General features: G+C 40.5%; 1 protein-coding gene across 1 annotated transcript in view; it reads right to left on the bottom strand.

Annotated features, from left to right (window-relative positions):
* The window catches only part of RIGI (RNA sensor RIG-I), a 78,104-nt gene extending 73,164 nt beyond the window's left edge, over positions 1–4,940 (bottom strand). Inside the window, exon 1 of the mRNA XM_054502885.2 lies at positions 4,665–4,940. Within this exon, the coding sequence (XP_054358860.1) occupies positions 4,665–4,770 (106 nt within the window). The 5' untranslated portion in view covers positions 4,771–4,940. The remainder of the gene's footprint in view (positions 1–4,664) is intronic.
* Between the last annotated feature and the right edge of the window lie 12,147 nt (positions 4,941–17,087).

Below are 17,087 nucleotides of genomic sequence, written 5' to 3'. Positions count from 1 at the left end.
ACCTTTTGAGTGAACTGTAGGGGGAAGGAAGAGGGAGAGACATTTAGTTGGCCTCATGCTGTCTTTATTAAGCCTTATTGTTGGGAAACTGAGTTGCCTATCAAAGGGTAAATGTGTTTGTTTTTTTCTTTTTGGCTAAATGAATAACTATTTTGTAGTGACTTGTGATCCTATTTTGTGATATCAAGTGTCTTAAATCTTTGATACTGACAGACTTCCCAACAGCAAAAATTTCAAGTTCTAAATTTTAACCTCAAACTAACTTTTTTGTATATTAGCTTCCTTGAAGTCCAAGACAAACAGACATGTTAGGCTTCTTTGGTATGTTAGAATTATACAGGAAGCATTATCAAATGTGAGGTGGTATTTAACTTCCTTTGGGTTATATTTATATAGATGTGCTATTAATATGTGTTGCAGGACTATATGACATTCCTAAAATTCTGATATGTCTTAATATATGGTGTCAGTAATGGTGATTATTATGTTAAATTGTTATATGCCAACAGAAAAAAAAATTTCCTTGTCAACTGTGTCTTTATGGCTCTCCTAAGACTTTTGTCATCACATTGATTCTTTTCAAAAAGTGACTTATAATCAGATATAGTCCAGAGCTTGTTTATTCAGGGCACTTCATGAAAAGGAGTCTTGAATGCAGATTTCTGATAACTTTGGAGATTGTGCCACTGGAATACAGAAAACTTCTAGGACTCTTAATTAGAGTCTCTCTTAATTAAAAGGCTGACATGTTTATAAAGATTACTAACCCAATATGAAGCACAGCAGGAGTTGATTGCATGGACTGAACTAATGTGGGACTGAAATAATTTTTTATGGTTTTGTTTGAAAAAGTCTGGAGAATTTTTGTTTTTTGGAATCTGGAGAATTTTTTCTTTTAAGCGCTTCATAACCTTTAAGAATACAGTATATTAAGTAGAGTATACCCTTGTAAACAGAATTTGAGGCATTTTCTCTCTCCCTAATTTCTCCAGAATTTATAAACTATTTGTGAATATTCTTAATTCATGGCAATGTGTTTTCTTGCATACATTTAATAAAAATCTGTTTTCTTTTATAATGGGACACAGTTGAAGGAACAAGTTATTTTCCTAGGGCTTTGACTGAAATGGCCTTGTGAGAGGTTCCAGCAAAGCCAATTAGGAGAGCCCATATGGACAATAATTTTTGCTGCACTTTCTGTGGGTAAATAAGCCAAGTATATGTAACTGAGGCTTATTTTGCAGGTAGGCCCATCCAGCTGTGATATGTCTTTGGTGAAAGCGGGGAACAGTAATGATACAGATTGTGTCTCAGAAGAAAACTACATTAGATTAACTTTTGATTCCTGGATGGCCACGTGGTTACCCATAGTATGGAACTGCCCACCACGCCATTCCTCAGCATGAAGCTGCCAGAAAGATTGAGGATCAGATTCCCCATGATCCAGGAATTGATAAATAGAGGGGGACTGAAACCAACACAACAGTCCCATATACAATTCTTTCGAATAAACATAGAAATTGACCCCCCTGATCTTAAAGCTGAAACTTGTATTTGTTTTATCTGAGTTCCTTCCCCAGGAAAAGGCCCCCCAGGCCTCTCAAAAGGTATAAAAGAACTGAAAGTCATCAGACCATCACTTCCAGACAATGAGACACCAGGCCCCTCATTTATCATGATTGCTTCCTTACCCCTCCAGAGTCCATTTTCCAACACCTAGTTATATTTCTTTCCTTCTATCCATACCCCTAATTTCAATGGGTCAGGGAGATGGATTTGAGACTGATCTCCTACCTCCTTTGCTGCAGCTCCCAATTAAAGCCTTGGCAATACTTGTTGTCTCAGTGATTGGCTTTCTGTGCAGCCAGCAACAGAACCTAGGCTGAATCCCTGGTGTTTCAGTAACAATCGTACCCACTCTCATTGTTTCAGCAAGGATCTCTACATTAATGTCTCCCAACCGTGGACCCTTTTCCTGAACTCCACACCTGTGCAGCCAACAATCTGATGAACATCTCTTCATGGATGTATCCAAGGCATACAAACCCAGCATACCTAAATCCGAATTTTTCTCCTTCTCCTGCAAACCTGTCCCTCTTCCCACATTTCCTATCTCAGAAACTACCATTTATTCACCCAAGGACCAAAGCCAGAGACCTGGAAGTCATTCTCCACCCTGTCCTCACCCTTACCTCCTCACCACAACTCCCCAAGAGACCTATTGATTATACTTTCCAAATGTGTCTTGAATCCATCCATTTCTCCCCATTCCTCTGGATTCCTATTTTCCTAACTAGTCTCCCTGCTTCCAGTTTTTCCACTCTGCTGTCCTGGCATCATTGCATCTGCCATTCTCTCTCTCCCTGTCTTGTACCTATCCAAGACATTCCTCAAACTGAAGTCAAAGTCGTTTTTCTACAATGCAAATTCTATTTTGGTCCCCTCCCCTTATCACATTTCAGTGGATAAAGTCCAAAACTGTTCATATCCCACTTCTGCTTGCCTCTTAAGTCTCATCTCTCTCAACTCCTGCCTCTCTCTCCACAATGCCACCATACTAATATTTTCTGGATACCCGGAACACTCTAGTTTCTCTTTCACCTTGGACCTTTGCACATAAGGAGCCCTCTAACTGCAATTTATTGTCTCCTTCTAGCTAATTTTTTCTCCTTCTTTAGACCTCAGTTCAAATGCCAAATATCTGGGAAGCTTTGGCTGTGCCCTTTGGACTCTAGTAGACATCCCAGCTTTTTTCCATCAAAGCACTGCTGCACTTTATTATTTACTATTTTGTTACCTGCATTCACATACACACACTAATCACTATTAGGGCAGGAACAGTTTCTACTGTGCTCATCATTGCTTCCTCAGCTTTCAGTGACACTATTAGGTAATAGGTGCTGAGTAAATTACCTCCAATGCTAACATAATACAGATACGAGTTGCTTATTTTATTCCATCAAGGTGTATCAAATCAATATATGAGTGAATGAAAAAATGGAATTCACACCAGTTGTTAGTGCTTCTTCCAAGTACTTCTTCAGGTGCCAAGCTACACTGGTCACTAGAATGCCATTCCACAACCTTTCTTTTAGTTTTGTAGAGCAATTAGCATTCAAGTTAGTTGCCGGTCTTAACGCAACTTCCAAAAACTGCAATAACATCAGGAAAGACTGGCACTTGGAGACTTTTAGGATTCCCAGGCCCCCTCTCATCGACTTTTTTTGGAGACAAGAGTCTCACGATGTCGCCCAGGCTGAGTGCAGTGGTGCGATCTCACCACAACCTCCGCCTCCCTGGTTCAAGCGATTTTCATTCCTCAGCCTCCTGAGTAGCTGGGACTACAGGAGTGCACCACTACGCCTGGCTAATTTTGTATTTTTCAGTAGAGACAGGGTTTCACCATATTGGCCAAGCTGGTCTCGAACTCCTGACCTTGTGATCCACCCGCCTAGGCCTCCCAAAGTGCTGGGTGCAGGGAGCCGAAGGCCCTTGGGACATGACCAACTCAGCATTCCGCTGGAGGCTATATGATCAAACAGCAAACTGTTTATCATGAATGCAGCACGTGGGCAAACTCACACTGCCTTGCCACCAGAAGGTTTGCTGAGCGCCTCACTCCCTGGCGCCGGGCTCCTTGAAATTATTGAGAAATCTAGCACCTATTGTTCGAAGAATGCAGTCTTGCAAGCCTGCTGTGAATCAAGCAGCCAGCCAACAACCACCTCCCCTTCTCGCTATCTCTTTTGCTTAATAAACAAGAAGGGCTGTGTAAAGCTCAGGGCCCTTGTCCACTAGAGGCAAGGTGCCCCCTGACCCCTTCTTCCAGATATACTCTTTTGTCTCTTGTCTTTTATTCCCGCGTTCGCCCCCCTTTGTTCAGTCCCCTAGGTCCGTGCGGGTTACATAGTGGCACCCCGAACAGCAACAGCATCGGGTGCTCTACAGCTGGGATTACAGCGTGAGCGACCACGCCAGGCCTCATCCATATCTTTTAAGTACCATCTCCTTTCACCTCTTTCCCAGAAGCCTCTGCTCATCTCCAGCACAAATTAATTTGATACAAATTTACAAAATGGTCATTACCCAGGATCACCTGTCTCCGAAGCTAGATGGAAACACCTGTATTAAAGCCTACAGCTATTCGGTCTGGAAAAGTCCAGCTCTTCTCCAGCTTCCACTTCTTTAGACGTGCAAATAAGATTCGGCAGAGTAAGCATCAACTTCCTTTAAGCTCAGACCGCATTTTGTGCTCAGTACTGTAATTATCTGCCCTTTGTGTCCCATCCCTTGGGCTGTAATGTATACTAAGGAAGAGCCCTTATCTTATTTCTCAATCTCTGTCAGTACCCAGCCAAGCACACAGTAGACTTTAATATTAGTGAAAATAAATGAAACAGAAAATTTCTTCCCCAGCTTTGAACCTAAATAGATGAGCACCCTTAAGCAAGTTACTTCACCTCGCTGGAACTCAGTTTCCCCACCTAGGCCTCCGAGGGCTCCTCAAACTATGGCAACCTCTAGCCTAAAATGCTGCGGAGATCTTACCACAAACCTGGGGTGTCTGGCAGGCTATCTGCATTGATTAAAAGAAGGGAACGAAGCAAGAGAAAAACAAGTCCTCAATTGTTTTCCGCCGAGAAGGCGCCGCTGGAGACACTCACCCTCCCTAAACCAGGGGGCCATGTAGCTCAGGATGTAGGTAGGGTCCAGGGTCTTCCGGATATAATCCTGGAAGGCTTGCAGGCTGCGCCGCTGCTCGGTGGTCATGCCGGCCTCTGCTTCCAGCTACGTTCCCGCCTGGCTGTGCCTCACTAGCTTTAAAGCCTGGTAGGAGGAGGGCGTGGCGAGCGGGGAAAGCAGGGATTTTCCGATGAAATAATGCGGGACGAGAGGCGGAGCTGCATAGGAACTTTAATAACTAAAGGGAAAATCGAAAGTGCAACTAGCGGCGGGCGGGGTCCGCGGAGGCTGTGCTGCCTCGCGCTAGTTTCGTTTCCCTCCGCACCGAGGAAGCCCGGGAACGGAGAGGACCCCTAGGAATTGCTTTTATTTTTATGATCTTATATTTTGTTTTGCTTTTATAGCGCTAACGTTTAGACACAGTAAAATGCACATAATCTGAGTGTGCAATTCGATGAGTTTTGTAAAGTGTACACCGGTGTACACAGTTATCCCACATAGGCTGGGTGCCAGGGTAAGTCTATGTTTAGCTTTATAATGACTGATTATATCCAGTTTACATTCCCACCCGCAGTAGGAGAGCTACAGTAGACACATTGGTCAGCCTTTCTTTTTTTTTTTTTTTTAAACTTCCATCTTGGTCGGTGTGAAATGGTATATTATTGTGGTTTTAATTTTAATTTCCCATATAATTAATGGTGGGCACATTTGCATGTGCTTACTGGGTCATTCATATACCTTTTGTGAAGCATCTGCTCCAATCTTTTGCCTGACTTTGGAGTTTTTTGGTTTATGGATTTACAGGAGTTATTTATTCTGGATACAAAATTGTTAAATATATGTATTCGAAGTATCTTCTTCCAGTCAGTGGCTTACCATTTCATTTTTTTTTATTACTATACTTTAAGTTTTAGGGTACATGTGCACAATGTGCACGTTAGTTACATATGTATACATGTGCCATTTCATTTTCTTAAAGGTGTCTTTTGAGGAGCAACTTACATTGATGCAATTTTTCAGGTTTTTCTTCTGTTTGTTGTTTTTTGTGTCCTCTTTAATAAATCTTTGCCTACCCCAAGGTCATGAAAATATTGTTTCCTTTTAAATGTATATTTTTAGCCTTTACTTCTGGGTCTATTACTATCTCAAAATAATTTTGTTGTGGCGTGAGATGGGGGATCCAGGTTCACTTTTTCCACATTTCTAATTGTTTCAGCACCGTTTGTTGAAAACTTTTTCTTTTGCCATTGGATAGCCTTGGGACCTTTGTAAAAAAACCAAGTCCATTGAATGTATGTGTGTCTATTTCTGACTCTTGTTATATTCTACTTCCTACTACTTTGACAATACCACTGTCTCTAGGTTACTTTAGATTTCAACTAAGTCTCAAAATCAAGTACTACTAAGTTCTCCAAATTTGTTTTTCACTGTGAAGATATTAGCTATTTGAGATTCTTTGCATTCTTTTTTTTTTTTGAGACAAGGTCTGTCTCTCTGTCTCCCAGGCTGGAGTGCAGTGGTACAAACAGGAGTCACTGCAACCTTGAATCCCTGTGCATTTCCATATGAAATAAGAATCAACTTGTCAATTACCCCTTCCTCCCCCCAAAAAAAGCTTATTGGGATTTTGATCAAGATTGCATTGAACCTACAGATAAACTTGGGGAGAAGTGACATCTTAACAATATTGAGTCTTCTAATCCATAAGCATGGTATGCCTTTTCATTTACTGAGGTCTATAATTTCTCTCAGCGTATTTTAGTTTTGTTTCATTTTATTTTACAGACGGAGTCTCACTATGTTGCCCAAGCTGGAGTGCAGTGGCTATTCACAGGCACAATTATAGTGTGCTACAGCCTTGAACTCATGGGCTCAACGGATCCACCTGGACTCAAGCAATCCTCCTACCTCAGCCATCCAGAGTAGCTGGGACTACAGGCATGGGCCATCACACCTGGCTATTCTGAACTATTTTATGTTATTTGATGCTACTGTCAATGGAATTGTTTTTAAGATTTCATTTTCAAATTGTCTGTTGCTACTGTATAGAAATACAAATGATTGGCTGGGTGTGGTGGCTCACGCCTGTAATCCCAGCACTTTGGGAGGCTGAGGTGGGTGGATCACCTGAGGTCAGGAGTTCGAGACCAGCCTGGCCAACATGGTGAAACCTCGTCTCTACTAAAAATACAAAAAATAGCCGGGCGTGGTGGTGGGCACCTGTAATCCCAGCTACTCGGGAGGCTGAGGCAGGAAAATCGCTTGAACCCAGGAAGCAAAGGGTGCAGTAAGCCAAGATCGCACCACTGTACTCCAGCCTGGGCGACAGAGTGAGACTCCATCTCACGAAAAAAGAAAAAGAAATACAAGTGATTTTTGTTTGACCTTAAAACATGCAACATTGCTAATTTCACTTATTTGTTCTAGTAATTGTTCTGTAAATTCCTCTAAGTTTTCTAGATAAATAGTGATGTCATTTGTGAATACATACTTTAACTTCTTCCTTTCCAATCTTTATGCCTTTTATTTCCTTTCATTATAGTTTTACTTTTTCTTTTGGGACAGGGTCTCACTTTTGTCAACCAGGCTGCTGCAGCCTCCACCTCCCAGGCTCAAGGATCCTCCCACCGCAGACTGCTGAGTAGCTAGGACCACAGGTGCACACCACTACACCCAGCTAATTTTTGTATTTTTTTTGTAGAGATGGGGTTTCGCCCTGATGCCCAGGCTGGTCTCAAACTCCTGAACTCAAGCGATCCACCCATCTCGGCCTCTCAAAGTGCTGGGATTACAGACATGAGCCACCATGCCCAGCCAGTTTTACTTCTTTCTTTCCAGTCTTCATGCTTTTTGCTTCCTTTATTATGGTACCTCCTAGAGCCTCCTATAGAAAATAGAATAAAAGTGGTGACAGTTGACACCATTACTTTATTGCTAATTTCAGTGGGGAAATCATCAATGTAATAATAATCACTTTAAATAATATGGTAGCTATAAATTTTTCTTAGATACCTTTTATCAAATTGATGAAGTTCTCTTTTATTCCTGGTTTGCTGAGTTTTTATAATGCATGGGTGTTGAATTTTTCAAATGTTTTTTCCTGCATTTATTGAGGTGATTATATATTCTGTTAACATATCAAATTTCATTGATCGATTTTTGAACATTCACCCAACCTACCATTCCTGGGATAAATCTCATTTGGTTTTAGATACAAAGGATGCTATATCATGACCAAATGAGTATTTTCATAAATACTTTTGTGTCTGTGTTCATGAGGAATATTAGTCAATAATTTTATTTTCTTGTAATGTGTTTATCAGGTTTTGGTATCAGAGTTATGCTAGTCTCATAAAACAAGAGTTTGTTTCAGATTGGTATCATTTTCCCCTTAAATGTTAACAGAATTCACCAATAAAACCATTTGGGCTTGACATTTTCCTTGTTTGAAGATTCTTTATAATGAATTCAATTTCTCAATTAGATATAAAGCGATTCTGACTTTTAGTCTTTAATCAGTTTTGATAAATCGTGCTTCTCAAGTGTTAAAATAATTAGTAGGCCATTAGACTGATGTAGCTCTAACACCCTCATGAGGAAAATGAAACTTAGTTTAGCCAATCACAGTTGGCTAACTGGGACATTGGTTATATTGTCATAAATTTCTCACTTAGATAGTCCAAATAAGGCGAACACTCAAACTTTAACCAATGAAACAATTTCTTTGCTCTGTGTCCCTTCAACCCCCTCTAACAGAGCCCCAAACTACTTCTGGTTTGTAGCTGCTCAATTTGTGAATCACTGCTGGAACACCTTAAATTTTTTTTTTTTTTTTTTTGAGACAGTCTCACTCTGTAGCCCAAGCTGGAGTGCAGTGGCACAATCTTGGCTCACTGCAGCCTTCACCTCTAGGGCTCAAGAGATTCTCCTGCCTCAGCCCCCAAGTAGCTGGAACTAGAGGCATGCGCCATCACACCCAGTTAATTTTTTTGTATTTTTTAGTAGAGACTGGGTTTCACCATGTTGCCTGGGTGGTCTCGAACTCCTGAGCTCAGGCAATCCACCCGCCTTGGCCTCCCAAAGTGATGGGATTACAGGTGTGAGCCACCACACCTGGCCAGCTTGAAATTTTAATGTGGAAAACTTTATATTTTAACACAAGGAATTTGATCATTTCCTTAAATTGTTAAATGTATTGGCATGTGGTGTTCGTGATAGACCTTATTATCTTTTTGCCTTTTTAAAAAATCAGTCTTGCAAGGGATTTACCAATTGCGTCTTTTCAAAGAATAAACTTATAATTCAATAATTTTATTTTTTTTAAGAGACAGGGTTTTGCTTGTGTCATCCAGTAAAATGGACTCCTTGGAGGTACGTTAATCAAATATAACTTTAACCTCTTTTAGCTATAACTCTTTGTATTCTTTTAGCTATAGGTCTCTCTCCATACACACATATACATATATATTTGTATACACTCTACATATTATTTTGTGTGTGTGTGTGTGTGTGTATTTAGTGGTTGCACTAGGGATTATAATATGTATCCTTAACTTATCTCAATCTATTTAGAACTAATAGTGTACCACATTAGGTAAAATATAAGATCATCACAACCATATAATTCCACCCCATCCTTTTTGCTATCATTGTCTGAAACTGTACTTCTATATGTTATAAAATACATACTACAATAATACAATGTTATAAACCTTGTTATAGCTTGTTGTCTTTTAAGTAAAATAAGAAAAAAATTAGTTTTTGTTTTTCCATGCTGTTTGCTATTTCTGGTGCTATTCATTGCCTCTGGTAAACACTGGTTTCCATCTAATGTTATTTCACTTCTGTCTTCTCCAATTTGTTAAGGCTTCCAGTAACTTTTTCATTTTAGGTTTCTTTTTTTTTTTTTTTTTTTGGTATTTCTAGGATTTCCATTGTTTCTTTTTTCTACTTCTCATGTCTCAGCTGAGAACCACTATCTGTTCATTCATTAAACCATCTTTTCCTTTAAGTTCATATACATATTTCTAATAGTGTCTTTAAAGCCCTTGTCTGTGAATTCCATCTCGGAACCTGTTTTGGTGATGGCTTTTTCTCTTGACTATGGGTTCATTCACATGTCTAGTATTTTTTTTTATACTGGATGCTATAGATGTATTATAGAATCTCTGGATTCTATTATTTTACTCTCAAGAGTATTACTTTTTGTTCTAGCATTCCACTGAATTACCAATGAATTACTTTAAACTTACAAAGGCATTGTTTACACACTGTGGTAGGTCTGTTTCAAGTTTTGCCCTTCTTGCAAGGTAAGTCCTTAGTCCTGAGTCATAGTCTTCCACAGTAAGCTGTGGCCCTGCATGTTCCAGTGAAAAGTCCTACATGTTTCTCAGCCCATCTAAGTTGGTGGGATTCAACCTCTAAGTTCCATATTCCCTGTGGTGGTGGCTGAAATGTATCTATTGAGCCCTTTTAGCTTTCCAGCTATTGCTTACATGGGCTTTTTGGAATCTTCCCTGCACATGTACATTTCAGGGTCAGGTAAAGATTTGAGTGAAAGTTATACAAAAATTTTAGGGCTTGTTTTCTGTGTCTACTTTCTGAAATTTCTCCCTCAAAATGCAGTCACTCGGGCAGCCCCAGGGTCCATCTTCTGACACAATAACTGTGGCTCTCTGCCTGCATTCTAGTCTCCCTATGGACCGGGGATGACCCTCAGATGAAACGCCAAAGAAACTGTTCTCATACAGTGTCATCTCCGTCTTTCAAGGGTCTAATTCCCTCCAGTTTCTGCTTTTTGATTGCCCTCCAGTGCCTTCAAGTTCTTCATACCCTTATGTTTTGCCTGTGTTTATAATTATTATCTCATGCAAGCTACTCTTCCAATACCTGGATTTGGGTTTTAGCTGAGAAAAAGAAATCAGATCCAAAATTCCTTTAAAAAGGTAAAGACATGCCTCCTTTTATGCTACTAGTGGGAAATAATGTATCCCTGAATAACAACAGATTTAGAAAACATCAAAAATTATAGTATAGATTACATCTGAAAGAACTGAAGTTCCAGAAATGGAATCATTTGACAGATTCATAGGTAAAATTTGACCAAGGCCAGTAAAGAAGGGGAGTGTCACAGAAGGATAAGATCACAGAAGGATTAGGTGATATCTTATCACCTAATACCTAGGTGATGGGTTGATAGGTGCAGCAAACCACCATGGCACACATTTACCTATGTAACAAACCTACACATCCTGCAGATGTACCCCAGAACTTAAAATTAAAAATTAAAAATTAAAAAAATAATCTCAGTCTTAGACCATCTCCTCACCTGGGCATTAATTTACTCAACACATTTACAGAATATCTACTGTATGTCAGGTACTGTGAAAAACACTAGATACATGGAGATAAGTGGAAAAGAGTCTCTGTCAAGAGCTTAGAGTCTGATTGAAGGAGGAAGAAGACACAATAAAGATGTAAAAACACAAATAGTAACTGCCAAATGTGAAGTGACATGGAGAAAACTATTTCAATACAGTGGTAAGGGAGTACCTTTCTGAGGAGGTCACATTTCAGCTGAATCCTGAAGAATGAGAAGGAATTAGCTATTCAGAAAAAAGCAGGTAGGCCGGGCACAGTGGCTCACACATGTAATCCCAGCACTTTGGGAGGCCAAGGTGGGTGGATCATTTGCAGTCAGGAGTTTGAGACCAGCCTGGCCAACATGGTGAAACCCCATCTCTACTAAAAATACAAAAAACTGGGTGTGGTGGCACACACCTGTAGTCCCAGCTACTCAGGAGGCTGAGGCAGGAGAACTGCTTAAACGTGGCAGACAGGGGTTGCAGTGAACTGAGATCACGAGATCACGCCACTGCCCTCTAGTCTGGGCAACAGAGCCAGACCCCGTCTCAAAAAAAAAAAAAAAAAAAAAAAAAAAGCAGGTAAAGGGGTATTCTACACAGGGAGACAATGCACAAAAGAGTTAAAAAAAAAAAAAGTGAAAGATGCAAAATGCTTGTAGCTGGAACTCTGTGAGCAAGGGGTAAATGGTATTGCAGTGGAGCTGAAACAGTAAGCAGCATCTTTAATGCAAGGAATGAAGTGCAATGAGAACATACTGCAGGGTTTTTTGTTGTTGTTGTTGTTTATTTATTTATTTTTTTTGAGACGGAGTCTTGCTCTGTCGCCCAGGCTGGAGTGCAGTGGTGCCATCTAGGCTCACTGCAAACTCTGCCTCCCGGGTTCACGCCATTCTCCCGCACCCACCACCATGCCAGGCTAATTTTGTTTTTTGTATTTTTAGTAGAAACAGAGTTTCACCGTGTTAGCCAGGATGGTCTCCGCCTCCCAAAGTGCTGAGATTACAGGTGTGAGCCACCGCGCCCGGCCATACTGCAGGGTTTTAAGCAAGGAATAGCATAATCTGATTACATTTTTTAAAAACCTCTCTGGCTCCTAGCCAGAATGAGATCAGTTGGGAGGTGACTCAAGTAAGAGATGCTGAGAGGCATAGATAAGGACATTGTGGCAGAGAGTGTAAGAAGTTAATTGAAATATATTTCAGAGACAGGATTGAGTGGCTGGCAGAGGAAAGGAATGAGAAAAATCGAGGATAAATTCCAGGTATCTGGTTTGAGCAACTGGGAGAATGGTATTACCATGACTAAAGTGGAGAATACGGCTTTAGAGCTTACCGTATTCTACTGAGGGAGACAGACAGGAAAGTAGATGTTATATAGTAATAAGTGCTGTGAGGAAAAATAAAGTAGAAAAAGGAATAAGGAGTAATGGGGCTGCTTATATTAGATGAGTTGCTCAGATCATATAAACAAGCTCAGGCCAATGTGCTGGAGGATGAGAAACCACATAGAGCCCAGTAACCCCAGGTGAAGCCTTAGATCAGCCAGCCCACAAGTTGAGTGAAGACATACAAGAATGCCAGTCAAGACAATCTGGGCAGGCAGTATCTCTAAGAACTAATATGACGCAGATACTGGTTTTGGCAAACAGGCAGGGTTTCTGTTTGAGCCTGTGCTGATCATAACTGCCCAGCCAGTCACTCAATCCTATCTCTAAAATATATGGGTGGTAGAGAAATAGATTTGAGGAGAAAAAGGTGTAAAAAAGCCATTATGCGAAATACAATGAGCAAGAATACTACAAAAACTTGCCCTCTAATGTCGTACAGTTATGAAGCTGATATACACCAATCTGTACAGTTATCAGTTACTGATTTCCTTCACGATACTTAGCAGCATGCACGTATGCACAACTGAAGAGCTGGGTTCATCCAGACTGAGATCTTGCTAGGTAAAGTGTTAGCCAACTACAGCTTGCATTCCAAATCTGGCACGTGTCTTGTTTTTGTACAGACCAAAAGCTAAAAATTGTTTTAACATTTAGAAAGTGTTGTAGGCCAGGCATGGTGGCTCGCACCTGTAATCCCAGCACTTTGGGAGGCCAAGGTGGGAGGACTGCTTGAACCCAGGAGTTTGAGACCATGTTGGGCAACAAAGCAAAGCTCCACCTCAATTTGAAAACAAGTGTAGAAAAAAACAAAAATTATGTGACACAGCCTGTGTATGGCCCTAGAGGAAAAGTTTCCCAACTCCTAAAGTAGGTAAATGATGAAAGAAAGAAGGGCAAGTAAGTTGGAGGGTATTGCAAGGAGAGTGATTAAAACATTATCTGGAAAATCATAACTGGACATGAAGGAAAGCAAAGGAGAGTGACTGATAGAGTAGAATCTAAAGATGGTACTTCCCAGTCCTATATTCTAAAAATTCTATTAGATTTCCTTGGAGGCAGCCTAACCTGCTCCACCAAAGCAACAGTTTCTAACATAATGATCACATAAAGGTAAGAGTGAGGTGCTCCCAAGAACCTAAAAATAAGATTAACCTCTCAAAAAGCCTATGTTCCATAGTGACGAGGGCACTGTATTAGATACAGGAGACACAACATAAAATTGAAGAGGCAAAGAAAGTGTATGGGACTATGGGAAACACTTCTTGGTCTCTTTTGAAAGCTTCTTTTCTGTTGCCAGCCAACTTTTCATATTATGTTCCCTAGAATGCTCACTATGTCTGCTTCTCTTGCTCTACCTCCTCTCTCTGGAGCATCTCATCCTCCCACAGCCTCAGTACTACTCTGTTTCACAGCCAACTCCTAAATCATTTCTCTAACCCCCATCTTGCCTCCAAGATTCACACTCCAATTTTCAGATTCCCACTGGAAATTTTCCTCCTGATGAGTATCTTCTATTTCATCTGCGATGGTGGGAATGTTGTATACCTTTACAACATTAAAAAAAAAAAAAGAGTGGATTAGAAACATAACCCAACTAAAAAGAATAAATAAAAATAAAGAATGCGGTAGCCACTAGCCTCATGTGGCTATTTAAATTAATTAAAACCAAATAAAATTTAAAGTTCAACTCCTAGGTTTTACCAGCCACATTTTAAGTGCTTGATATCAACATGTGGCTAGCAGCTACTATAGCACAACTCTAGACTGCTTAGTTTCAAACTGAACTAATTTTCCTCCCCAGACTATTCCTATTCCTATTCCTGTATTTCTCACCATGGATATTGGTATCACCATGTATCCAACTCTCATATTGAAAAAAAAAAAAAGGTCTGGTCATCCCAGACTTTTCCCTCTCCTTCACAGCCCATCTCCATTTAAATTGTACCCAAATATTGTCTCGTGTACCTCAGAAATCTCCAATCTAGCCCCGTCTCTGGATCCTTATTGTCCCTGTTCTTGTACAGGCCTTTCTGATATTTGGTTTGAGCTACTTGTCAGAGCTTTTTTTTTTTTTTTTCCTTTTTTTGTGTGTGAGACAGGGTTTCACTCTGTCACCCAGGCTGGAGTGCAGTGGCGTGATCATGGCCACTGCAGCTTCAAACTCCTGGATTCAAGCGATCCTCCTGCCTCGGCTTCCCAAAGTGCTGGGATTGCAGGCATGAACCACTGCATCAAGACAAGAGCTTCTTAAACAGTCTTTTTCTGAGGCTTTCCCTACTCAAAACCTTCTTCTACGTTACTACTAGTTGTTTCTTAAGAACAAATCTAATTGTTCCATTCCTACCTTCTAGGTAGATTCCTGTTAGTTCCATCCTGTTCATCCTTATATCCCTAGCATTTAGAATACTCTTGGACTCTATGTACTCAATGCCTGATGAATAAATGAGTTTTACAAATAGAAAAGCAAAGGGATATCCCCTTGTCCAGGAGAGAACTATTTACCTATTTACAGTGCAAACAGTCATGCAGACAAGCTGGAACCAGCCTACTCCAAGCAAATTGTAGAAGATGCCTAACTTTGCCCCCTTATTACCCAATGTTCTAGAGCAACCACAGTTACAGATTCTACAGGTAGGAATTTGGCCTCAGAGCTCAGCCTAATTTGAACTCTATTTCCTTGCATCTTGCTTTCTTCAAGGACAGATCCAATGTTATTTACCATCGCCCAATATCTTTGCAGGTGAAACAGGAAAGAACTTACCGATTTTCATGACATTGTAACAACTAATCCTACTGTATTTCTTAAAATGGCCATATCCCACAGTTTTCTAATAACTAAGTGATTCAGGTTTTGACTAAAAACCAAGAATGAGGAAATAATCATTTATTCAGCACATTTTAAATCTTCTCTGCATGCCAGCTGCTGTGGAGGAAGACAAATACAGTTTAAAGGAAGATATAATCACAATACAACTATTTTCTTCTCCATCCTGTGTCTCCTGCCATCACAGAATGCCTTTCTTGTTGAGGATATACCTACAGCCTCGCAGATCATTATTCTCAATTCCAGTCACCTTCAGCTCCACCCGTTTCAATTTCAGTCAGCTACTTCCAACAATGCCTACAATTAGGCACTCTCTAAAATACATACATATTTTGTCTTGCTACTCCTGCCCTTGTACCTACTGGAACTCCATTGGAAAATGAATCCCTTGATACTCTCCCTGTTCTCCAAGTATATTGGCCATGTCATAGCTTCACTTCCCTCCCTACAACAGAATGCATCAATTCTGCTACTCTCGCCACTCTATCCCTCAATTCCCTTGCCCCTTTGTCCTTTTACTGCTCACATCCAGAACATCCAATCATAAATCCACCCATTTATTCATTTGCTCAGTACAAATACTAAATGAATACTATAGGTCCAACATTAGTTTCTGCTTCTACGTCCAATGTTGAATGCTGGTGGGACAAAAAGAAGTCACAAATCATAGTGTCCCACAAATTCAAATATCCCATCTCAGGTGAAGCCTCAACACTAATCCGCAATTCTTAACCCTCTCTCTGTGCCATTCAAGGGGCATTTTTTCCACTCCTCCTCATGATCCAACCTTCTCAGAAGATGGCATTCTTCCTATTTCATAGAGAAAGGAGAGGCTTTAGGGCATGTATTACCTCATCTTAATGCATCTACCCACAAATACTTTTTTGTCTATTTTTACCTCCTGCCATTTTATAATAAGACTTGCCTTTGCTTGTCCATTCCTAATTTCATTTCTCTGGACCATCTTTCCCATTCAGGAACTTTGTTTCATTAGTCAACCTTTCCTTCTCAAGGTGCTCTCTTCTAAAAAAGGTTCCTCTCTCCCTCGCATTTTAAGTTTCAAAACAAAAACAAAGCATATCCTTTGTATTTTATACCCCTCTAAACTCTGTACTCTTCTAAAGGTGCATCCACACTGAATGCTGAGGAATCAAGGGTTTTGACACAGGGCAACTCCTCCCTCTCCACTTCCCATTCCTTGCCCCTGTTGGTGGGAATACTGGGAGTGGCAACAGCCTAAACCAGATCACACTTGGGTTCCAGCACCCCAAAGTGCCTTCCAAAAATTTTTCTGCATCCAGAGATGTGCTACTGGCTTGCTCAGCATGTCTACATCCTGCACTGGCAGGGGACTGCAATTATTCTTCACAAGGGAAGAATTCCCAGCAAGTGTGGGTTGTCAGCTTGCCTCCTGTAAGCCCCTTTGTACACACTGCCCATCTTTACTACAGACTGGATGAGTTAGTGAAGCCTTTTAGATTGGCTAGCCTAGAAATTGGGGAAGATTGAACTCCACTACTTGGACTAGGAGGTAAAAAGCAGTAACAAATTTTCGTGTTGTGAACCTCAGGATCATGATCATGAGTAAGGAAGCATGAATGGTTTAGTTACATTTCTTACATAGATTAAATGACAAAAGTCACTACACTGAGAACCTGAGGTAAAATAAAATGGCATGGACACTGAATTCAGATGAACATATTAAAAGAATATACTATTATTCTAAAAGTTTATAGATAGTGGAGCTTCTTGAAAGCAGGCCTTAGCCCATTTTCAGATTCTCCAGGTCCCATTTATTCACCCAGTGTTTTAAGCATGTTGGTTGTCA

The sequence above is a fragment of the Pongo pygmaeus genome, chromosome 13, assembly GCF_028885625.2.
Source record: "Pongo pygmaeus isolate AG05252 chromosome 13, NHGRI_mPonPyg2-v2.0_pri, whole genome shotgun sequence".
NCBI lineage: Eukaryota > Metazoa > Chordata > Mammalia > Primates > Hominidae > Pongo > Pongo pygmaeus.
The sequence above is the reverse complement of the archived record's forward strand: the minus strand, read 5'-3'. Positions and strand labels throughout refer to the sequence as shown.